General features: G+C 40.6%; 1 protein-coding gene across 1 annotated transcript in view; it reads left to right on the top strand.

The window, feature by feature from the left end:
• Nucleotides 1-18,087, top strand: part of prex2 (phosphatidylinositol-3,4,5-trisphosphate-dependent Rac exchange factor 2) — a 184,636-nt gene extending 166,549 nt beyond the window's left edge. Inside the window, exons 38-40 of the mRNA XM_007886904.2 lie at nucleotides 7,223-7,325; nucleotides 12,031-12,098; nucleotides 17,802-18,087. Of these exons, the coding sequence (XP_007885095.1) occupies nucleotides 7,223-7,325; nucleotides 12,031-12,098; nucleotides 17,802-17,844 (214 nt within the window). The 3' untranslated portion in view covers nucleotides 17,845-18,087. The remainder of the gene's footprint in view (nucleotides 1-7,222; nucleotides 7,326-12,030; nucleotides 12,099-17,801) is intronic.
• Nucleotides 18,088-24,493: the final 6,406 nt, after the last annotated feature.

The following is a 24,493-nucleotide window of genomic DNA, read 5'->3' as shown; positions in this document are numbered from 1 at the left end:
CAGAGTTTCTAATGTTTGATGGAAATTCTTAATGAAATTCCTTATTGAGGATTCCTTAATTTCAGAATCCAGCCCACCCTTGGTGTCGGTCTCTGTAGTCCAGTTCGTGAGACAGGCATATCTGCAGTATTCAAGGGCATTGCTGGTGACAGCAGAGCCATCCTGTCTCATCAGCAAGACTGGGAAGGGCAGGCCACTGTGGTAGGGACTCTTTCCGCTCAGATGCTGTTAATCGTACAAGCCAAAGCCCCAAAAAGTAGATTGGTCATAGTTAGACAAGCAGTGGGAAGCTTGCCATACAGTGCTTTTGATATCAAACTATGCATTTTTAGCTCATTCAACTCCTGCAATTCCCCAACACACATTCTGGGGTCCCCAAGCATTGGCTGTTGCCAACCAGCACCAGTGGAGTCCTGTAGCTCAGTGGTTAGAGCACTCGCTTTGCATGTGAGAGACCTGAGTTCAATTCCAGACAGGGCGAAACCTTGGGCAAGTTTCCTTACTCCACACAGAGCCTAATAATAATCCCTCCAAAAACCAAAAAAACAATAATAAATTGGTCATTTTCAATCCATGACTGTTTGTGGGACATTGCTGTGCGCAATTGGCTGCCGCGTTCGCCCACAAATATACAGTCAATTCACTTTACAGTGTGTTCTGTGAAGCGCTTTGGGACGTCCTCTCGACGTGAAAAGCGCTATATCAAAATGCAAGGATTATTATTATTATTATTATTAATATTTTCTGGAATTAGGTAAGCAGGATGCATCCCTCTGAGAAGAGAGTGTTTAAAAAAAGTTAGTTTATTATTCAAGATCCTCATCCTCACCAACAAGGCCATTCACGGCCTTGCTCCCTCCTACCTTTCCGACCTACTATCCCCCTACTTACCTGCCCGTACCCTCCGTTCCTCTGGCTCTGGTCTGCTCCACATCCCCCGTCCGAACCGCCCTACCATCGGTGGCCGGGCCTTCAGCCTCTCAGCCCCTAGGTTCTGGAACTCCATCCCCCAGTGCCTTCGCCTTGCCTCCTCCCTTTCCTCCTTCAAGTTCGGTCTCAAGACCTTTGACCGTGCCTTCAGCTCCCCTCTTGACTCTCTACCCCCTCCTCGCTCCTTCCCTCCCCTCACCCTGACCATTTCCCCCCTGCTCGGGTCGTGACCCAACTGTCCAGCGCCTTGGGACGTCCTCCCGATGTGAAAGGCGCTCTATAAATGAAATCTTGTTGTTGTATTTATCCTTGATAAATTAGCCTCTGTTAAATGTTGCCTTTGACTTGTGCTGTTGCTATAGCTTCTAATGGATTCGAAACAACAAGTAAAGAACGGAATTCTATGGCAGTCAATTCTTGTGTATTGCAATGTAATTTCACTGTAAGGCATTTGCGTCTATCAAGTGTCTGCTGGTTGGGTGTAAGTGAATAACATCTTGACATAAAGCAAAAAGCATCAAATTCAGTCACAGTCACAAGCAATTCCCACCATCTTGGCTTTGTTTTCAAGACTCTCTGACCCAAGGAAAGTGCTAAATGCTAAGCTTTGTTGGGTCGTGAACCTATCCTGAGTTCACTGGCATACAAATGTGATGCTGAGATTGATGAGCTCTTGTAACTGAACTTAAATGAATTTGTAAAAAAAAAGGTAATTTATATGCTCCGTGTACTGTCAGACAGACACGTGGCTAGAAACTTGGGGTGATTTATATTCAAGTCGTCTGCTCTGGTTGGAAGGTACCAATTTGAATTAAATGCACTCAAGCTAATTGAGTTTAATTTAGGTCAGGATGACTGAAACTAAATCCATGAGAATTTTTAAACGGAAAGCCATGCCCAAGTTATTTCATGTATTCAATTACTGCTGCAAAACAAATAAATCCACGGAAAGATTTACATCTGGAGGTGAAAGCCAGCAACTGGATGTCATGTTAGATTAGAGGAACCTGGTGCGAATCTGAAACATCGCAGCCCAGTCCTGCACCGAGGAAAAGACATCAGAGTTTTTAGTCTGATGTGTATTTAGAAGGACATTTATGAAGGATTCCACTAATCTCATCAGCCACAAATTCAAAATCGTTTCAGTATTCACCTAGAATATAATAACATAATAATAATCCTTGCATTTGATACAGGGTTTATCAAGGCGTAAGGATGTCTCAAAGAACTTGACAAGATTTACTGCGAAGTGTAGTAATTGTGTATTTGTTTGTGATGTGGCAGCCAATTTGTATATATCAATTTATATACAATTTGTACACGACTGTGTGCAATTGGCTGCTGCGTTTTTATCTCACAAAATACACAATCAGTTCACTTTACAGTATATTCTGTGAAGCGCTTTGAGACTTCTCGAAGTCGTGAAAAGCGCTATATAAAATGCAGGAATTATTTATTATTATTATTATTAAAGTCCCATAAACAGCCATGAAATGAATGATCAATTTTATCAGAATAGTCCCATGGAATTTTAACGTACACATTTAGATGAGACCTCAGTTTAATATCTCATCCGAAGGATGGATATAATAATTATTTGAGAGTTAATGACTATGCATGTGGATTAAGCATTATAAGGACTTTATGAGGGAAGGACTTGGCTCTGATGGAATTGAGAAGCATGTGGCCCGTCCAGCTTTGCTGGCCATATCAGGAGTGGGTTTCTGTTAACATGTGAAGTTAATTGGAATTGAGGTCAACAACTACAAAAATGAAACAAAACCCTGAACGATTGAACTAAGTGTGGGAAACAAGAATTATACGAAAATGTTTTACAATTAATTTCACAAGTGTTTTAAGCTGTATTTACTTCGCTCAAACCAAAGAGCTATCGCTCCGAGCAGCAGTCATGTGGAACAGCACAGCTGATTTATACTAGTTAAGCTAATTCTCTACACGCGCAAATAGGACATGTATAGAAAAATGGAACTGGAGAGTTGTTAACTTAACATTACAAAGAGCCAATTGCACGGCACTAAAAGAATGGAGATTCTCTTAGTGTCCTGGCCAAAAATCCCCAGCTACAAGTGGTCATTCGCTTCATAACTGTTTGTAGGACTTTTTGTGTACAAATTGGCTGTCAAGTTCACCTACAAAATAGTCACTACCCTTTACAGTAAATCCTGTGAAACACTTTCAGATATCCTCCTGATTTGAAAGGTGATATATCAGGTGCAAGTATTACTAATTATAAAATCCTTAATGACATTTCAGAAGAGTCTTTTGAGCAGTTGTGGGCAGTTTAGTGACTGCCAAAATCACAGTGATTCGCTTCCAAACATGCAGAGTGAACTTAGCATAAATGAACACTCTGTTGCTGTTAGAATGCAGTGGTGTATAAGATCAATTATTAAATAGCTTTCTTTGTCTTGGCTTTAATATGTGACCAATATGTGACATATAGTCTAGTAGAATATCTATTCTGGTAAGTGATTGAAGAATGAAATGGACTCTGAAGCTTATGAGACAAATTAATTAGAACAATTATTTGGCCAATGTTGCGTGGTTGATGAGGTTATTCAAATTGTCGAAGCATTAAATCTCAGGGATTTGGTAGTGGCTCTTCATTTAAATAGACACTCTTAACCAGAAGACAAAGGGGTAATGTTCTATGTGCTGATAAGCTTAGAGTACATTGATGATGTGTGTTTATCATGAGAAATCCCTCCAAGTGTCTTGTGTTCCTGTGTGTGTATGTCAGTCTGGCTTAGTTGGAAGCAACCTGCACCACATGTCCTTCGTCCCTCAGAGACCGAAGGCTGTGGATTAAAATCCCACGATGGACTTTGAACTCACGGTCTGGGCTGACAGTCCCATGCAGTGCTGGGTGTATATTGGCCCAGCAATTGGCTGCGCATTTCGTCCACAAATATACAGTCAATTCACTTTACAGTATATTCTGTGAAGCGCTTTGAGACTTCTAGAAGACGTGAAAAGCGCTATATCAAATGCAAGGATTATTGTTATTATATTATAAACCAAGACCCAGTCTGTCTATTCAGGAGGATTTTTAGTTGGATGGCAATATTCAAAAAGAGAACAACAACAACAACTTGCATTTATATAGCACCCTTCACGCCGGATGGCGTCTCGGAGTGCTTAAAGGGAGTTTCTCCCATTGTCCTGGCCAACAATCCCCCGGATAAAATAAGTAATTCAATTTATGGCTACTTGTGCGTAAATTGGCTGCCGCGTTTGCCTACAAAATAGTGACTACAATTCACCTTAAATCTTGTGAAGTTTTTTGAGGTATCCTCCTAACGTGAAAGGCACTACGCCAAATGCAAGAATTATTGTTAGGAAGCACTTTATCCAAACTAAATAGATAAATCTCTGGTTTCTGTTTCCTAATGCATCCTTTCTGTTATCTATTGTAATCAGCTTGGTCAAATTCTAAATATAATGTGAAGAGATCATTTCAATGTCTACATAGCAACAAAGAGCCTCTAAGTTGGATAAGGGATGCTGTTCAATACTGTGAATAGCTACTGTCTTGCTACGATAGAAAACTGGTAATCAGAGGAAGTGGTGCTTCATAACAAGAGCCTTGTGTATGTGTCAGACCTCCAGATAATTTATTGGAGATCTGTCAAGGCTAAAGTTGTTTTAAAAAAATGTCCCAACTGTTTGCCTGTTATACCTTTTCTTGCGAAATACGAACACTCTAAAGCTCATGGATTTACACTGTTAATTGTAAGTAACCAAACTGAATGCGATGAGTTTAGCAAGCAAACAGAGTACCAACATACATCCTAGTGGATCAAAGCAGTTAACCAAATTCTTTGGAGGTTGGGATAAGAGGCAAGAAAGTGTAGATCAAACCTAGACCAAAGACGCAGAATCATATCGAAAATGAGGATGCTTAGACTTAAATATATATAGATAATATATAGTTTTAAAAACTGAAGTATTGAACACATGCAAAATAAATATTGTTAGCATATTGGAAACCTGGGAAGTAACTATACCCAATCTTGGACTATGTTTCTTTCACTGAGAATGAGACTATCATCTCTGACCTTACAACCAAAAGATCAAGATAATTGAAGTATTGATGCAAAAACAATAACTTGCATTTATGTAGCACCATTCATGCGGGTAACGTCTTGGAACACTTAACACCAGCGTGACTTGATGCTGAGCCGGAAAGTGAGGGGAACTGATTGAAGTCACGGTCGAGAAGGAAAGTCTTCAGATTTGATTTGAACATGAACAAAGAGGCAAGATGAAGGGATTGAGGCAAAGAATTCCAGAGATTCAGGGCATTATGGCAGAAAGCACAGCTACCAATTTTAGAACGCAGGGACGAGAGACGTGCAGAAATGTTAAGCCAGTGGAGCGATGGGTAGAGAAGTAGGTGTAAGCAGATCAGAGAAATACGGAGGTGCCAAGATGTGAAGAGATTTGAAAGTGAGAGTGAGGAACGTGAAATCAGTCGATTCTGCAACAATGTCTGTACTGAGGAAGACCTTAGGAGTGACTGTGCACCATACATTGCCAATTGTTTGGAAATGCATTTGTTCTAAGGAGTGGAGAATTGACTTAATTCTATAATTAAACAAATCAAATTAGTGGACAAAATACAGAATCAGAAGGTCTGACACCAAAATGAAATACAGAGTCTTCTTGGACAGTGATTGACGAGATGTGATCAAATAACATGGATCATGGCACCTTGTAGGAAATAAGACACTTTGAGATTGCTGAGGAAAACTTATATGACTGATGCAATGAAATAGGACTGATAAGATAGGAAAGGTTGGCTTCTGTAAGAGGTGAAACCAGAGAACGACAGTGAGCTGCCACAATTGGTTTGCTTCAAACAGAGTTAAAAGAATGCAAAATAAAAATGATTTTGTTCTCCCGAAATAAGGTGAATTTGGGTGAGGCAACCCAACTGAAGCCACTTCCTACATTACTGAATTTAAATTCTGAGAATTTTGGCATTGAAATCCTTTGACCTTAAGAAATGCTGTTACTGTGGAAGTTATTTTTGGCTATCGATCAGAAAAATGTGAGCTTATTGTCATTCATTCAACCATTCAAATCTCAGTCAGACTAATTTAATTTAACTTTGAAGGACTCCAGAGAAATCATATTCATATTTTGGCCTCAGCTATACCAAAAATTCTTCATTTGTGCATCTGTATCATAATATAATAATAATCCTTGCATTTCATGTAGAGCCTTATTATGTCTTCTAGATGTCTCAAAGCGCTTCACAGAATATACTGTAAAGTGATTTCACTGTTTTGTGGGCAAAACACGGCAGCCAATTGCGCACAGCAGTGTCCCACAAACAGTCGTGTATTAAGTGACCAAATTATTATTAGAATTTTTTTTTAAAAAGGTTTATTACCCCCGGAAAAGCGATCCACCAATTGACTAACAACTGGGTTCCTACTTACTGCTAGGTAAACAAAGGCGCTTGGAGTAAGGAAACTTGCCCAATGTTTCACCCTGCCGGGAATCAAAACCAGGTCCTCTTACTTGTGAGACGAGCGCTCTAACCACTGAGCTACTTGACTCCACATGGTTCTTATTTACTCCTGTATATATTTTTATTTAATTAATTTTGTAGATTATAACTTTTACCCATCAAGCTAAGTCTTGGTGGCCCAATAAAATGGGATGGACTGCACTGATGTGATGCGCATTGAAACCCACCAGATGGATTATTGCCGATCCCGTTTAATTATACAGCTTGCCTAAAACATGATGACATCTAGAATCTGACATTTCAACAACGTTGCTCCCTAGTAATGGTGCAACTGTTGAACTTAATAAAGAGATCTCACAGAGCCATTGACACATTTCTCGGTGAAGATGGAAACCTGCTGATCAGCTTCCATCCATGACTTGAGTAGATAAGGAAGGGAAGGAGGGAAAGCAAATGGATAGAATGTACATTTCAAAATGAATGAAACCCAATTCTAGATTTATTAAGCAGAATATTTCAAACTCAATAAAAAAAATTGTGAAGACTTACCTTTGCCAGTCTAGGCAAACTTTCATGGCAGTTTGTGGGACATTGCTGTGTGCAAACCAGCTGCCTACAATGCATGGTCACTACACTTCATAATAAATCCTGCGAAGAGCATTGAGACATCCTTCTTCTCAAGTGCAAGAATTATTATTAATAATAACAGTATTATCTTCAGGTGTCTGAGAACTGTAAACCTATTAATAGCAAAGTAACAGCTTTTAATTTGATGTTTTCCTTTCCATCTAGCTGCACACTGAGTGTCACTCTGGAACAAGCTATTATTCTTTCAAGAAGTCATGCGTTACCACCACGCTACATCATGCAAGCCACGGATGTCATGAGGAAACAGGTACGAAAGTTACCAAATGTTCTGATTTCCTTTTTTAAAATACTTCGACTTGTTCCTTTTCGTCATATAATAAATCCTGTGTGTATCACTAGAATAAGACTCGGGTACAAATGGAAGCATCGCGAGCACAATTGTTCTTTGCTGAAAAGCTTGATGTACCTTTTAGTTGTGAAAACTGCAGCTAGATTCCTCCCAAAGTTGCTTGGGGTGTTATTTCATGATGCCAGGGACAGCAGCTGATCCACCTTGCAGCTCACTCAGCTGAGAATAAACCAGACATGCATTGGCTGTGATATTTTCTTCATTCTTCAAGTATTTTATCTAATTTTCTTGTACATGTGTAGAATCAAGGGCATTTGCTGGATTCACTGCTGGAAATTCCCATTTCAGTCCACATCTTGATGGATTAAGGTTCCATCACTGCTTTATCAGGTTCCATTAGAACTGTAACTTCCAGTGGCTCTCCACTTGCATTTTAAAGGCAAAGTTTTCAGTATGGAGGAATGAAACAACTGGATAATAACAACAACTTGCCCTTCACATAGGGCAATGTCTTGGGGCACTGAGACCATTGTGTTCCACAGACTGGTCATAACATAATAATTGTAAATAATCCTGCACTCTACCATCTCCAACACCGCAAAATGAAATTCTTTGCAGAATAACTATCCCGTTCCACCTTGAATTCACTGACACAGAGTCCTTCTGCTACCTCCCTGGGTAGTCCATAAACTCTGTAGAATTATTGAATGCCTGATTACTGCTTCCAAGTTTGAGTCCCGTTGATTTTGATGATGATCTCTCTTGTGCATCTTGGATACTGTTTTTCTCCTACTTCCAGAATCTTTAAATAGGAACATGTCATTCATCTGACTTGTCCTTAGAAGGGTGGGGACCAGGCTGAAGTTTGCCTCCCTGATGAGCTTACCTACCCTATGAATCATGAAGAAAATTTTCCACATCCATGAAACATGCCTTTCTTGTTTTCTAAGCTACAACTCACACGTTTCTGATCAGAACATCTAATTTTCAGGGATGGATTGTGTGTTATTGGATCAAGAAGTTAACCTCTTGCTTCTTAAGGTGTGAATCCAGAGTTGTTCTCCGTGTGTGTTAGATTCCTGACATTTGGGAAACCACTCTGCTTTATGTGGAAACTGCTACATTTCTGTATAGTTTGGAAGATCGGCAGAAAAGTCCTTCTGTTCAAGGCCTAATAGACAGTAATGGGTCACTTTTCCTCGCATGTTCATTCTCCATAAAAACTGTTGAACAACCTGTTCAGATTAGAATGCCAGATGAAAACACTCCCATCTTATGGATGAATAATATCATTACATCTCCCATGTTCTCATAATGTATATGCACTATCCCCTGTTGCAATAATGTTCGCAATTCTGCTTGTTTTTCTTTGCAGCATCTATGTGACTGACTGCTTTGATTACTTCTGGTAAGAGCAGCAGTAGTGAAATCAGATGCCTTGAGTTGATTCTTGGCCTTTGAGTAGATGGTCAGATGGTGCATAGCTATTGTGCTAGTCCAACAGGCAGGATACAGACCATGACCATATGCTTTGCTTCACTTCAGGTTTCTTTGTACAGTTTTACACTTTGTACATCCTTCCCTTCATGTTACAGTGTGTATCCAATGTTACAGTGTGTATCCAATGAAGTTTGGCTTGATGGAAACCATACCCTCAGCTGAACTGTCCAAACTGTCCCTATTCCATGTGATGTTTTATCAATGGAAATACCCCATCTACTGAAATGTTACCCACATGATATGGTGACAGCTGAGCTCTTTGTATTTGACAACTTATTGGTATCCAGGTAGTTTGAGTGGTATCTGTTATGATTTAGATGTGGATCTCACTGGGACTGATACAAATCTGTACCGAATGTCCCAACCAACACAGTCTTACTGGGCAGAATGGGATCCAGTTCAAATGGGCAAAAAGCTGAGTGAATACATAAACATTCAAACCCAGAACTTACTGGTCTCAAGTGCTCAACCAACTGAGCTTTCTTAGGAAGCGCTCCGGGATACTACCCCGCATGATGGGGGCCATATAAATGCAAGTTGTCGTTGTATATAAATGTAAACTGTTATTTTTAGATTGTGCAGTGTTTCAAACACTAATTTTCTGTACTTCAATGGCATGATGCATTTCTGAATTTTCAGATGAATTTGGATGTGTGTTTGTATAGATAAGACAGGCATTGGGGGGTTGAAAATAAATCTGTAGGGAAAACACTGTGTGAAATGCATCTCCTACCAGAAAAGATGCTTCGGGCTATATAAAGTCTGTCTGCTTCAGGCAACTCAGTACGTGTCACTTTGATTTGCAAGAATACGGCTTCAACCACATATTTCAACTGATGCTGTAAATTGAGTCTTGTAGTGAAATCTAAAATCTCAACTTTTGCATTAAAACTATTGTACAGGAACACTGAAAAGGACAGTGGAGTTGGGCATTTAAGGCTGGGAGACGTACTGGCAAATTAAAGGATTATTGGATTTACTGAGCACAGCTTTTCCCCAGGCACACTGTTCTCTTCCACATGTTTAAGAGATTTAATTTAAGTCTAATTTTAGGTCGAAATGATTGTGTTCAATCCTTCTTGTCTTAGATTACGAAGGCAGTATTTTTGCGAAACAAGAAATGGGAACTATGTATTATCTGTCTATTTATAATTTCGACTTTATATTGATATAGTGACTTTCACATTGCCTGAAGCAAACTGACTTTATATTGCTCAAGGCACCTTTTGTGGTGGATGTGCAATTCACAGCTTTCACGCAAGGATGTCTCAAAGAACTTCATCTATATAAATGCTGAAAGCTGATAATTAAAAAAAAATTTAACTGTAAATTGGCAATATGGTGGAAGCTGCTTTAACTGGATGCCGGTTAATTTCGGACACCAGGTAAATTGGACAAAACGACAGGCCCCGATGTATCCAGCTTAACCAGCTTCCACTGTATATAAATATATAGAGTAAAGGGATAATAGTCCCTTCAAAATAAATAATAATAATTTGGTCAATCAATCCAGGACTGTTTGTGGAACACTGCTGGCTGCCACGTTTCTCCCACAAAATATAGTCAATTCACTTTACAGTATATTCTGTGAAGCGCTTTGAGACGTCTCGAAGATGTGATAAGGTGCAATATCAAAATGCAAGGATTATTATTATCAACTGGTTCCAACGCATTTTCAATATTGTGACATCACATGTCTAAGGTTTCACTCCCATGTTTATCAGGCAGCCTCATCTTTCCACAATAGTAATTGTTCCTTGCTACTATTTTATTCTTCTCTAATCCTCCTCGTTGGTGAATCCACCGTGGGACCAAATATGTCTATGAAAGAGAAAGGTTTAAGGATCCCTGGCATTGGCACAACATATTTGATTACATTGCAGAAGTGAGAATGTAATAATTGAAGAGGAGAATGCCACAGTCAGCATTTCAATGTAATTGAAAGTTATTGATGACATAATGATCTATTTACAGCTATTACAGGGATATTTTGTCTCCCGGTATTAATTAAGCCTTTTTACACATTGATGTCATTTCTCCAAGTCCTTTGTACATAATTCTCCAAGAAAATGTCTTTTGGCTCTCTAAGACATCCCATTTAATTCAGAACCCCCTTTCATTATTTGAAACATTAAACCGGTAGCAAAACAGAGAGTGATGCCAGGTACAAGTTATGTAGCCGTAAATTGCCGGTTTTATCACTGAGACTGAAGGACAAGAGGAAAGCAGCCTGTGTAATGAATATATATTCATTTTGTAGCTCAAATTAACTTTTAGCGTCTAAGTAATGAAAAATGTGGAAACTTTGGTGCAAAGATAATTGAAACCATGAATATTTCAATAAGAGCTACCCTGCAATTATATATGTGGTGCATTTGCTTTAAATAGCATCGTCAAAGTACAAAATCGAGTGAAAAAAATCCTCTGACATTCTTGCAATGTATAAAATAAATGAACCATGTTTATTGAATTCTAGCACCATTTCATATCAGTAAATCAGCTTAGCGTTTGAATAGAACAACTCAATCAAAAGCCAGTTGGAAGAATCACGGTGAACAATATTCTGAAAGCTTTCAGTGTAAAATACATGAACTCTTTAACTAGCATAGTTAAAGACATATCTCTTTGCCTACACTTTTGATCATCTTTCCCTCCCCACTTTCTTCGGCTCCCCACCCTCTGCCCCCAGCTTGGGTGCCCAGCCAGTAGCGTGAAACGCGTGAGAGGCGCTACTTAAATATAAGTTTGATTCTATCATCTTGAGGCACTTCAAAAAGAAAATTCAGACATGATGGGCCAAATGGCCTTCTTCTGTGCTGCAAATTGCTATGGTTCTGTTTTTCGCAAGTTGAAAAATATTGTTCTTTGCCTGGAAATGTTGCAGTTATTAAAGATCATTGGAAGTCTCCAACCCAAGAGAAATATTACAGGGAATGATGCTGCAAGACTGAAGTCATTTTAAAGTATAATCCTCTTAGAAGAAAAAACAACTTCTCCCCAAAGAGCATGGTCCAGGAAACACTATAATGTAGTTGCTATACATCCTGAATGAGTAAAGCTAATTTGATTTCATATTTATATTGCTGCAGGTTCTTCCAAGAAATGCATTAAAGCAATTGGATCAGTCTTATATGCCAGTAAGAACGTGTTTCCTTTATTGCAGGGAGCAAGAGTGCAAAACTCTGCCAAGAATCTTGGAGTGAGAGACCGAACACCACATTCTGTCCCGAGGTAACTGCTATAAATAATTAAGCTAATGGACATGTCATAGTGCTATTGATTTATCTCTGATTTCTCTATGACATCTTCAGCCGCAGAATTGGAGTCTCTCTTCAGTGTCTGATTAATTGGCCTTTGTAAGATGGTGCTGCATTGCAATGTCATTGCAGAGTACTCTTCAGACCTTCCTATTTTCTGAATTGTTTTTCATTATTCTGCCCCCCCACCCCTCCACCCCTCTAAGATCGCTATGCAATTTACGCATGTTTTATTTTACTCTCTAATGTTTCATGAGGTACATATGTTTTAATGTTGATGTACAACTCATTTCTGAAAATACTCACAATGCCACAATCATCAATTTACATTTATATTGCACCGTTCATATTCATAGGACATCGCACAGCTGATTGACTTATGCCCAAGGCTGGAGAGGGAGCTGAGGAGAGGGGGGCCGAAAGCGCAGTAGAAGGAATAAGTCTTAAGCAGGGCCAGTAGAAAATTGCGGAAATACTTGCCAAAAATTGCTGAGAAATTTGATAAATTCTGTGGAAAATTGCTGGGAAATTTGACATATTTTGCAGGAAATTGCGAGAAGTTGATTGGTGCTGTTGAGAGGCAGGGCGGGGGTGGGAGGAGAAACACCAGAGCCACTGCGGGGCTCCAGGAGGTCACTACCTCCTGCCTCTCAGGCCCCCCCCCACCGCACAGAGCGATAGAGACAAACACACACAGACATAGAGAAAGACACACACACACACACTCACAGTCAGAGAGAGAGACACACACACACACACACTCAGACACAGAAAGAGACACAAACGCTCACAGATAGACAGAGAGACGCACATTCGCAGACAGCGAGACAGACACTCACAGACATGGACACTCACAGACCTAGGGAGACACGCACTCACAGACACACACAGACCATCTGAACAGCAGGGCCTGGGGGTGAGCGAGACCCATTTCCCGCTTGCGCCATACCATGCATGCGCGTCCGGATCCGCTCTGCCCACAGTAGCGACGTCGAGTAAACAGTCAGCAACAGTACACAGAGGCAAGGGGCCCAGCACACTGTGCTTACAGGTTTGTAGCAGAGGAGGGTGTTTGTAGCAGATTCTGGGGGGAAATTGCAAGTGCGCTCTTCTATTGGCCCAAGTCTTCAGGCAGGTTTTAAAGACGGAGAGGGAGGGGATGAGGTGGAGGGACTTTGGAAGGGAGTTACAGAGATTGGGGGTAGAATGGCTGAAGCTTGCTTGCCAATGGGGGGGCGCGGGGGTGGGGGGGAGTAGATGGCGGACACAAGGCAATGCTTTTTGAGTTGAGGGAACAGCCCGGGCAGTAGAGGCACAGGAGGTCACAGAGATAGGTCAGGGCGAGTTGTGAAGAGTCATGGAGGCATTTAAAAGTGAGGACAAGAATGGCAGTGAATCCAGCATTACTTGTGTTAACTTTCTAACATATAAATAAATAACAAGACTGCGGCTATCAGGCCCTAACTCCCATAACTCCTGAAGAGATGATCTGAACGGAGGATGTCAAATGGAAACTACTTTTTCATATGGGATGACTGGGAAACAGTCCATCCAGTTGCCTGAACTATGAAAAAAAAATGTCTGTTTTACTACCGAAAGAAAAGTTTGGATTCCTTCCCAGATTAAATGGAGGACAACACCTTGTAAAAGCAGACGGAGTACGATGTGATTAAATTCAGCTCGTAGTCATTACTATTTGAAGGATGATTGTTGCGGGTCTGACACAAGCGAAGAACACCTTGATGTTCTTACGAGAAACACTTCCATTGTTTTGAATTTAAACGTGGCAGAGAACGGACCTTTCAGTTTGAGCAAAGTGACAACATGGACAGAAACCGTGTAATTGTGATAAAATTTCGGGTAACAGCTGAGTTTTCTTCACAGTGCAAATTCTCTGCTTAGCTGGGCTCAGATTCCCTGCTCAGTCCTACCTCCTTATTAATATTCAATTAACACATAGTTTGATATCATTTGCTGGTAATTGATAACACGATTTCTCTCTCCTCCCAAAACAAACTGTTTCACAGCTTCTTAATTACCTCGAATATTAGCTCAAACATTAGCTATACACATCTGCTCAATACTGCTTTTCCCCTGTCTATCCGTGTCCCCACCATTGCAGGCTTTCAGCCAACCTGCCCTCTCTCTCTGGACCTTCATCCCAGAGTCCCTCAGAATCGCTTGCTCCCTTCCCACCTTCAAAGCCTATCTCAAGACCTACTATGCTTTCAGGCATCTTACCCCTCCACACCCTCTTCAACTCCCATCCCCAGCTCAATTGCCCAGCCAGCAGCAGTAGCAAACACTTTAAGACTTTTCCCAATGTGATACAAATCAGGCCTTCCTCAAGGACCTCTCTCCATTCTCTCAGACATTGCTGCAATGACTGAAACATTTAAAAAATAATAATCCTTGCATAACATGACGCTTTATCATATCAAAAATTCTCCCAGTGCTTTGCAGGACCTTCAGCCTTCTGAGACTTTACCTCATGTGAACATAAATGTAAATCATTTTTGTTTTACAAAGTAGTTACTGTCAAGTGCAGTGATTGCTTTTGTAGACAAACACAGCAGTCGTTCGGTTCCACAAACAGCAATGAAGTAAATAACCAATTAATCTGAAAGATTGTTGGCCAGACCTCCAGGACAAACTCCCTTTTCTGATTGAATGGTGTTGATTTTAATGTTTGGCAATGCCCATGCCTGAACAGCAGGCAGAATTGGTTTATTCTCTCATCCAAACAATAACAACTCTCACAATACAATGCTAACCAGATTATGAGGTCAAGTCCAAACAAGGAAATTAATCTTCTGAATTAATCTGCACAATCTTGATAGACCTCGTTTAGAAGAGCTCTAAATTATAAAATATAATTTATGTCCTTCGATCCTAATTAAATGTCAGAAAGTGTGTAATTGTGGGACATTAGAACTTTTAAAAAATTGAAAGATTCAACGACTAAATCTAAATCTTTTCCTCAGCTCAGCATTACCAATTAGCATAACATCCGACATCAACTCAAGCTCATTACACTCAGCAAACTCGGGCTATCAGCCTTTGTCCACCCACTTCTAATTTGTTCCATGCTGAGACCAGCAAGGTAATAGGATCCTATTATTGACAATAGAATTTTTCAGTAACTAGATTTTCAATGAGGTGAACGCATTTTGGTTTTCCAGAATAAAACAAAGTCAATCTATAATTTTATGAAAATGAGGTGGAATAATACGGTGTTTCATAACAGATGGGATGAGATAATTAGCACATATAAAGAAGCATCGGTGATTGTTGATGAATGCAGAACTGCAGAATACCTGATTCAATTAAAAAAAGGAAAACGAATACTGAATTTTCCTGTAATGTAATGGTTAGAGCGCTCGCCTAGCAAGCGAGAGGATTCAGGTTTGATTCCCAGGCAGGACAAGTTTCCTTATTTCCTTACTGTTTATCTAGCAGTAAATAGGAACCCGGTTGTTAGTCGATTGGTAAATCGCTTTTCCGGGGGTAATAATACCTCCAAATTAAAAAAATAATAACAATAATAATTCGGTCACTCAATCCATGACTGTTTGTGGGACACTGCTATGCGCAATTAGCTGCCGTGTTTCGCGCACAATATACACAGTCACTACACTTTGCGGTATATTCTGTGAAGTGCTTATAAGCGTCTCAAAGACGTGATAAGGAACTATATCAAATGCAAGGATTATTATTGTTGTTATTATTGCAAAGCTTTTGTGATGCATTTGAACCCATTTACTGATATGCTGCATGGTGAAGTTGAGACACAAAGTTGTGCATTGTATTTTAATTTGAGTGAAAGTTGGCAATGTGAAAATCCATTGAAGATTTTGAAAAACTAAGTGGATCAATGTCAAAGAATGCTCTGCTAGAATACATGACTTATTAAATGTATTTGACTTAGATAATCCATATCTTAACAAATAGATCACTTATAGGTCGGTAACATTATCTTCTTATGCACGACCAATACATTCATAGTGGATTTTCCAAGTGGTTGGAAGTATGTTTTACAGGAAGGGTCCTAAAACCTGTTGTACAACAACTCAAGCCAATGATTGAAGGCAGCCTGGATATTTCTATCCTGCGAACATGTAAGAGAGAATCAAAGTCCGTGTTCCTAAATCCACCAGAAACTGGATTCATTTCCATAAGATCCCTGCAGCCAACAAAGGGGACTTCAGCCCCTTAATCAACAACAACAACAACAACATGATTACATTTGTATAGTGCCCTTCATATTGGAAGGACATCCCAAGGTGCTGGACAGATACAGCATTTCAGACCTGAGCTGGGGTTGGGGGTTAAGGGAGGGGAGGGGAAGGGGGGTGGCCGATGGCATGGTCAAAGAGGAGGGTCTTGAGGCGGGACTTGAAGGAGGCTAAGGAGGGGCCGAGACGGAGTGATTGGGGGATGGAATTCCAGAGGTTGGGGGCAGAGTGGCTGAAGGCTCTCCCGCCAATGGTGGAGCAGGTGGGTCGGGGGACGTGGAGCAGGCCAGAGCCGGCTGAGCGGAAGGAGTGGACGGGTTGGTTGGGGGTTAGGAGGTCGCAGAGGTAGGGTGGGGCAAGGCCATGGAGGGCTTTGTATGTGAGGACCAGGATCTTAAACTGGATCCTTTGAAGGATAGGGAGCCAGTGGAGTCGGGCGAAAGTTGGGGGAGATGGGGTCATGGAGTTTGGTGCGGGAGAGGACACGGGCTGCAGAGTTCCGGATTATCTGCAGCCTGTGGAGGGAGGAGTTGGGAAGGCCGACAAGCAGGGTGTTTGCATAGTCGAGCCTGGAGGTGATGAAGGCATGAACAAGAGTTTCAGCGGCCTGAGGGGTGAGATAGTGGCGGAGTCAGGCGATGTTACGGAGGTGAGGGAAGGCAGAGCAGGTCATGGCTTGAATGTGGGAGAGAAAAGACAGTTGAGGGTCGAACAAGACACCTGGGTTCCTGACTGGCTTGGTGTGTTGTAGTATGCAACCATGGAGGTTGATGTTGCCAGAGCCTGAGGTGCAGAGGGCAATCAGGAGGGCCTCAGTCTTGTTCACATTAAACTGTAGGAAATTTACCCTCATCCAGGACTTGATGTCTGACAGGCAGTCTGTCAGGACAGCAGTGGTCCTGGAGTTGAGGGTGGAGGCAGAAAGATAGAGTTGGGTGTCATCCGCATACATGTGGAAGTTGATCCTGTGTTTGCAGATGATGTCACCAAGGGGGAGCATGTAGATATTAAAGAGGAGAGGGCCAAGGACCGAGCCCTGGGGGACGCCAGACGTGACAGTGCGGGGGCTGGAGGAGAAACCGTTAGAGGCAACAAAGTGGAGACGGTGAGAGAGATAGGAATCGAACCAGGGCTGGAATTGTGCCTGGATTCCAGACATACAAGTCCAATGTTTAATGCGTGCATCCCAAGGCCCCCTTTGTTAATACTTTGTGATTTAATTGCTAAGGTAAGTAGCTATTTCTTTGGTAGCATTGAAGCTTTTACAGTATTGAATCATCTTCACTGAGCAGTGGCTCTAATGTGCAGCAACCGATTAGAGAAATTGATTGAACTACATAGGATTCCTGTTTATTCTCTGCGAGTGCTCAGCAGTGAATCTTCAACAAAGCTGATGCACTTAGACCATTCTTGGTGTAATATTTGCCATCTGTTCCCACTAGATTGTACAAGCTATGTCAGCCACCGCCTGATGGAGACTCATGAAGACTTCTTCTGCCTTGTACATAACGCACAGACTCTCAGTGAGAAACTCTTCAATAACAGCAAAGGCCGTTTCTATTCTAACTAATGGCATCATCCTGGCTTGCTGATGAGATGCAGCTCGAACAGGCTGGTAAAATGATGTGTTGCCTGAATGAAGTATACAACGATAAACCTTCGGCATTTGATCAACGGGAAGAAGTGCTTCCTCTTTACCACACTGAACAGTGGTCCAGCCTTATATTAGGGTTGCATTTTAATAAGTATTTCTGATAACTATAAATGTAATTAAATTTGTTTAGAGTAAATTTACAAAGCATAAAAAGAAATTATTTTATTAACCAGTTTAAGCAGTTCTGCTTTAGCTTGAACTGTAATGATCTTTCCACCTTTACCTTTCCATATATTTTTTAAAGCATAATGTGTTGATACAGTTTTGTATATTTGAACAGCTTCCTATTTAAGAGCAATCTCTAGCTAGTTATTATCATGCATAGGAACACTAACAAGTGCACAACACAGTCAGATTTCACACTAAGCAGTTTACAGATGGTGAAAGGCGTATGATAAGCCTGCAATATGTAATATTGAGAGGTTAAAAGAACATGATATAACACTGGAGCAATGCTGGAGGGCTTTATAAATGCTATGTGATGCTGAGATTTGTGTTATAGCCTTCCACCAATCTCCTTGACATTTTATTTTGTATATGATAAGCAGATCAATTTGTTCTTTAGTTTGGTGTAAAAAGATTTTTTAAAATTCCATTTTTATACGTGGACTGAGAAAAGTGATGAAAATTCTCATACTGGGTTGAAACTTGCGGTGATTGATAATTATCACTTTGAATCTGTTGTGAAACACTACAAATGTGACCCCAGAGACCCACATGGCAAAATAGGAAAGTGTTAGAAGAATTTTTTTTGCAGGATACTTTTTGCTCTGTACATATTTAGATATGCAAGAGTGAATTTGTATTAAAAAAATCTAAATTCTCAGTTACAAAAGGTTGCCATTTCCTGCTATGAATGGAAGATTATCTTGAAATTTGATTGAGACAACATTTACATTTGTATATTACTGAAAATATTGGATAACATTTACTCAGGACTTATGTTTTAGCGTAAAACTAGCAAAAATACTGTTTAAGATTTGAATCATGCTCTTACCAGCTTCTACGTGTGTGTCTCAACTGTTATTTTCCCCAGCAATTTTGGTGCAGTGCAATTTTACAAAAATACCTGTTTTCATGTGTTTTCCAGATGAATGTATGTGATGAGATAGAGATGCTATTTTAGAACAGAAACTGGCAGAAACTGTTCCAGACAGGTAGAAACTTGGTGCCTCTCACCCCCACTTCCCATCCCACATGCACACATATACACAAAGGGCTAACACACGCTTATATCTAGTTCAGTGCTGTTCACCAGAATGCACCCATTGACGTGAAAAATGCAACTTTTCATAGCAGATTTGTGTGAGTAAAATTCCACCGGTAGCTTTGCAGAGTGCAGAATTCAGTAAACTGTTGAGTTCAGTTTTAATACTGAAGCTCGTTTTCTGCAGTTCTTAGAATAAACTTAAAGAAAACCAACTTCAAAGTGATGACTGTTTTAAGAATTTGATAAATTCTGAACGTTTTGAAATACTTCTTTAATAGAGTACATCTAAACCCGGGTGGAATTGCTACCCATTTATGTGATATGACATTAAAACCTATTGTGAAACGGAGGTTTTTTCACCACATATGAATTGCGTGGAAATTTAAAGATCTCATTGTCCAATACCACATTAAGGTGCTGAGGGAAGGATCCACATGAGACTCCCAATATCTTGTTGAACTGGCTATTCTTCCTGTGTGAACATAGATAGGCAATCTTCACATACTGTTCAACTGTGGATGGCATCACAAGTTACCCAATCATGTTCTTAACCGATATCCAAATACATGCACGGCTCAATTCAGAAAGGTAAATAAACACTGACTGCTACTTTCCTCTCTAACCCAGGGATCCTAAAACCAATTGTAGCAACACTCTCTGTGTGGCTGCAATTAGCCAACTCAGCACAGACTCTGAATTGAATCTTCCAAAGTCGTTTGGTTTCATTTCACACTTGGCACATGTTTTACAAACTAAGCCATTGAGGCGAGCAATCCTGTACATTGTTTTTTTAGCTATTGGTTTGTTGTAATTGTATTTTTCGTTGAGTACAGCTGCATTCTTGTGCCAAAAACTAAGAGTATCCTGAGGGGAGGTTATGCAGTATGTGCCATGGAGAGAGAGTCGTGCATCACATGTAATGACATGGAAAAGGCTTAGAAGGAATATTCACTGGTGTGTAGAGAAAATACATGCGAACAGAAGATCTTCTTTCTTATTACTTAGAGGAATATTTGTCAGATAGTTTAAACTATTTTAGAGTTGCGAAAAATTAGAACATTAACTGAGATTTTTCCAAAATTGTTTAAAAATACTAAACAAAAATGATTGGTAAAATTCAGACACCATTTCTCTTGAAGCTTAGAGTGAAAGCTTTCAACCGCTAGATACACTACAATGCAAAAATTATAAATTTTAATATAGCAAATTCTATTTCACTTTTTTACAGATTAAATTATAAATAAGAGTTTTTTTATTATCGCTGCTTCCATTACAGTTACAAAATGTACAGTCCGTACTAAATAACAGCAAAATATATAATGCAGATCATTTTTGTGTTCATTTAATGTTCTGTCACTTTTTTTTGTAGCATGTAACTAATTTGTAAGTTATCCACGTTTTGTTTGTGAATAACTTTGAATGGTTGATTTTATTACAGCCGCATGGTGCATTATTGGATAAAGCCATCATGATAACTTATTATGGGAAGGTTCAGAGTCTTATGAACCATATGACTGAAGAGAAAGCTTGGATGACTTGACAACTGTCTGCTATTGGGGCATGGATGTGTCTGACATGCTTCCTTGTTATATATACATTTACATAACAATATTGGTACATCAATCATTTAGCATGTCTTATATTTTAAATGTTTTTTTTCCCTTAGCAAATTATAATCTCATACCTATATTCCTTTAGAAATACTTTTTGTAAATATCTAAATGTAGTATGCCATGAAAATATCTGTCGAACTTATATTAAGTTATACTGACTATTTAATCTCGCATTTAATATTAAATATCTGTTGCAGTGATTGTTATATTGTATTTAAAACAAAATCATGTCAAATTTTTCTTTCTGATTTGAATTTCATCTCTCCGTACGTACTGTATCAATTTTTATATTACTGCAACAGATTTATCTGATGCTTAAAAGTAAAATGTGCTCAGTGCAGTATCTCTAATCATATGAACTTGCATGTAGAATCAGCTGCGGTTTCAAAAGCCTAGTTTTGTAATAAAATATTATCTCATTTTATAAAGTAGTTGAAAACTATCAACGCTTCCGTGTGATGTATATTTTCTTACTGAACAATGGTACGATACAAAGTTGGGATGTTTAGCAGCAGTGAAGTAGTGCTGAATGTTATAGTGTCAGCACCCTCAGGGACTCTCCCTCTCGCTATTTTCAAACAATTGTTTCTCTCCTATTTGTCTCTTCCCCGTTTTTATTTTGATCCTGTTAATTTCATCTCTTTTTGTAATCTGTAGTTTATATTTTTATTTTATTTTTGGTTATTTAGAGCATTTGTTTCCCCTTCCTTCCACTCCTCTGTCTCCTCGTGTTCTGTGACTCAGGCTGCTCTTCGTTTCTCTTCAGCGGCACCACAATTAATGAAGGGATGGTTCCCCTCATGATGCTGTATGGTCAGCCAAATACCGTAGACATCACTTGTCTCTCCAGAGACTCGGTTATTGCCACTTTGAAAACATACCTCACGCGTCCGTGAAGATGTTTATTCCTTTCTTATTTCCCCTAGCTGTCTCAAGACCCTTTTTGACCGTGCCTTCGGTTACCCTCCTACCCCTACCCTCCCTGCCCTCCACCCTTCCTGATCCCGATCATCAGCTCGGGTGCGGATCTGTGACTGTCCAGCATCTTGGAAAATCCTCCTGATGAGAAAGGAGCTATACAAATGTAATCTCTTGTTGCTGTTGTTATTTCTGAATTGCTGGAGCATAGCTGCGTTCTGGATTCCAGACCACTCCAGGAGCACCAAACTCCCCGTTTAGCCATAAATTAAAAGGTTTATCTGGCTCCAGCCTCCTGCTTGTCTCTCCGTTCCACGATTGGTGGCCAAGCTTTCAGCCACTGCTCTCCAAAACTCTGGAACACCCTCTCCCTCAATCCCTCCACCTTGCTCCTTCTTCTCCATCTACAGTTCTTGGCTGCATACATAATAAAACGTATATCCCAGTGTCGTGCTCCACCACTGACAAGTGCTCTGGGACTCTACCCTGTTGTTGTTTCAGTTCAATGTCCACTCCTTTAAAAAACATCAAAGAGTAAAATAAGCTTCAGTAAATCTAAGAACTTGGAATTATATCGCACCCTTCTTGTAGGGTGATATCTCAGACCATTTCACAGGGTCGCTACCAAAATTTGCTGATCTCAGTGCTTCACAAGACTGGACAAAACAAGATTCAGGTTGTGATATTATGAATATTTTATAAATTGTGAATCAGGAACAAATGGATTTAATTCATTTGTAGAATTTATTTTATACTGCATCAGTATGATCTGTGCTAATCATTGATTAGCTACTGAAAAAACTCTCCTAATACTGAACCAATGAGATGAATAAAAATTCAAGTTATGCGGTTTTAGCTGGTTAGACTTTAACAGTCCCCAACACGCCCTCTGGCTCTTGACAACTTGCTCCTTGTCCTTCTTGACCTCTCGACGCTTTCGATACTGTCGACCACTTCTTCTCCACCACGTCTTCTCTCACTTCCACCTCAATGGTTCTGTCCTTGCCTGGTTCCAACCCTGCCTTTCCCAACGTTTGCACTTAATGTCCACCAACGGCTTCTCCTCTAGTCCCCGCATTGTCATGTGTGGTGGTCTCTCAGGGCTCTGCCCTCGGTCCCTCCTCTTCAATCTATACATGCTCCCACTCGGCGATTTCATCCACAGGCATGGCGTCAATTTCCACATGTATGCAGATGACACCTAACTCGTATCTCGCTGCCTCTACCCTCAACTCCAGGACCGTTGATGTCCTGGCAAATTGTCTGTCTGACATCAAATCCTGGACGAGAGCCAACTTCCTCCAGTTCAATATTGGCAAGACAGAGACCCTCCTGCTTGGCTCCCGGCAGTATCTCCGTACCTCAGCTGCTGATATTAGCACTATTCATAGCTGCACTCTTCACCTTACCGAGCTAATATGAAACCTTCTTGACCTTTTTGACCCTCAGCTATCCTTCAAATCCCACAATTGTGCTGTGACTTGTTTCATCTTTCACCATCTCCACAACATTGCCCCCCTCCTCCCCTGCATCTCACCGCAGGCCATCGAGACCCTGATCCATGTTCTCACCATGTCCTAGCTTGACTAGGCCATTTGCTTGCTCGCTGGACTTCCCACCTCTTCCCTCCACAAGATGCAGATTATTCAGAACTCTGCAGCCCGTGCCCTCTCCTGCACCAGGCTTCATGAACCTATCACTCCCGTTCTTGCCTGGCTTCACTGGCATCCTATCCCTAAGGGAATCGAGTACAAAACCCTTGTTCTGACCTTCAAAACCCTCCATGGTCTTGCTACTTCCTATCTCTCCAACCTCCTAACTGCATAACAGCCTGTCTGCTCCCTCCGCTCGGTGGATACCAGCCTGCTTCAGGTCTCCCGCACTTCCAGCCCATCATTGGCAGTTGGGCATTCAGCATCTCTCTCCCCACACTCTGGAACTCTATCCGCCTCACCCATCTCTTGCCTCCTTCACGTCTCGTCTAAAGACCTTCTTCGGTGCCTTTGGTCACCCTGACACCCCCTGCCCTCCACCCTCCTGACCCCAACTCCCAGCTCGGGTTCAAAAACCTCTGACTGTCCAGCGCCCTGGGATGTCCTTCTAACATGAAGAGTGCTTTGCAAGTGTAATTTGTTGTTGTTGTTGTTGTAATACTCTCCGGAATTAGGTAAACAGGATACATCTCTCCAGAGAGGACCATGTGCATTCCATTTCAATAAATGTCTATCGAATTTCCATGTGTAGGTGGGATGCATGGAACTCTGCTTGATTTGGGTACTCTTAGTTATTTTTATTTGGTGATAGGTAGTAGCTGCATGTGTCAGGCGCACGTTCAATTAACAGAAATCTAGCAATTGTCCAAGAGATGTAACATTTAATTTAATGATTTTGCAATCCCATGTGTCAGATTCCTTCCTTACCCGTGTGTGCTGGTTGGAATGTGTCCTGCAGTGAAAGAAGCTGAGAGATTACTCATTCTCTGGGTTTTTCTGGGCTTTGTTCATTAATTATTAACTAATATTAAATGGTTCATTAATATAATAATGACTATTGTTTTAAAAGTCACCCAATTAAAGGACGGTTAGTGCAGCAGGTTAATCTGTCCTCCCAACCCTGGGATGTATGCTTTATTATATATGCAGCTAATATTCTAGCTGTAAACTTCGAGCAATATCAATGCAATTCCCAGTGGGCATACATCTACAAACCCCAATTCATTACGAATTGTTCATCTACAAA

This window comes from Callorhinchus milii, unplaced genomic scaffold (genome assembly GCF_018977255.1).
Source record: "Callorhinchus milii isolate IMCB2004 unplaced genomic scaffold, IMCB_Cmil_1.0 Scaffold2, whole genome shotgun sequence".
NCBI lineage: Eukaryota > Metazoa > Chordata > Chondrichthyes > Chimaeriformes > Callorhinchidae > Callorhinchus > Callorhinchus milii.
Note: the sequence above shows the minus strand (reverse complement) of the source record. Positions and strands in the feature narration are given on the sequence as shown.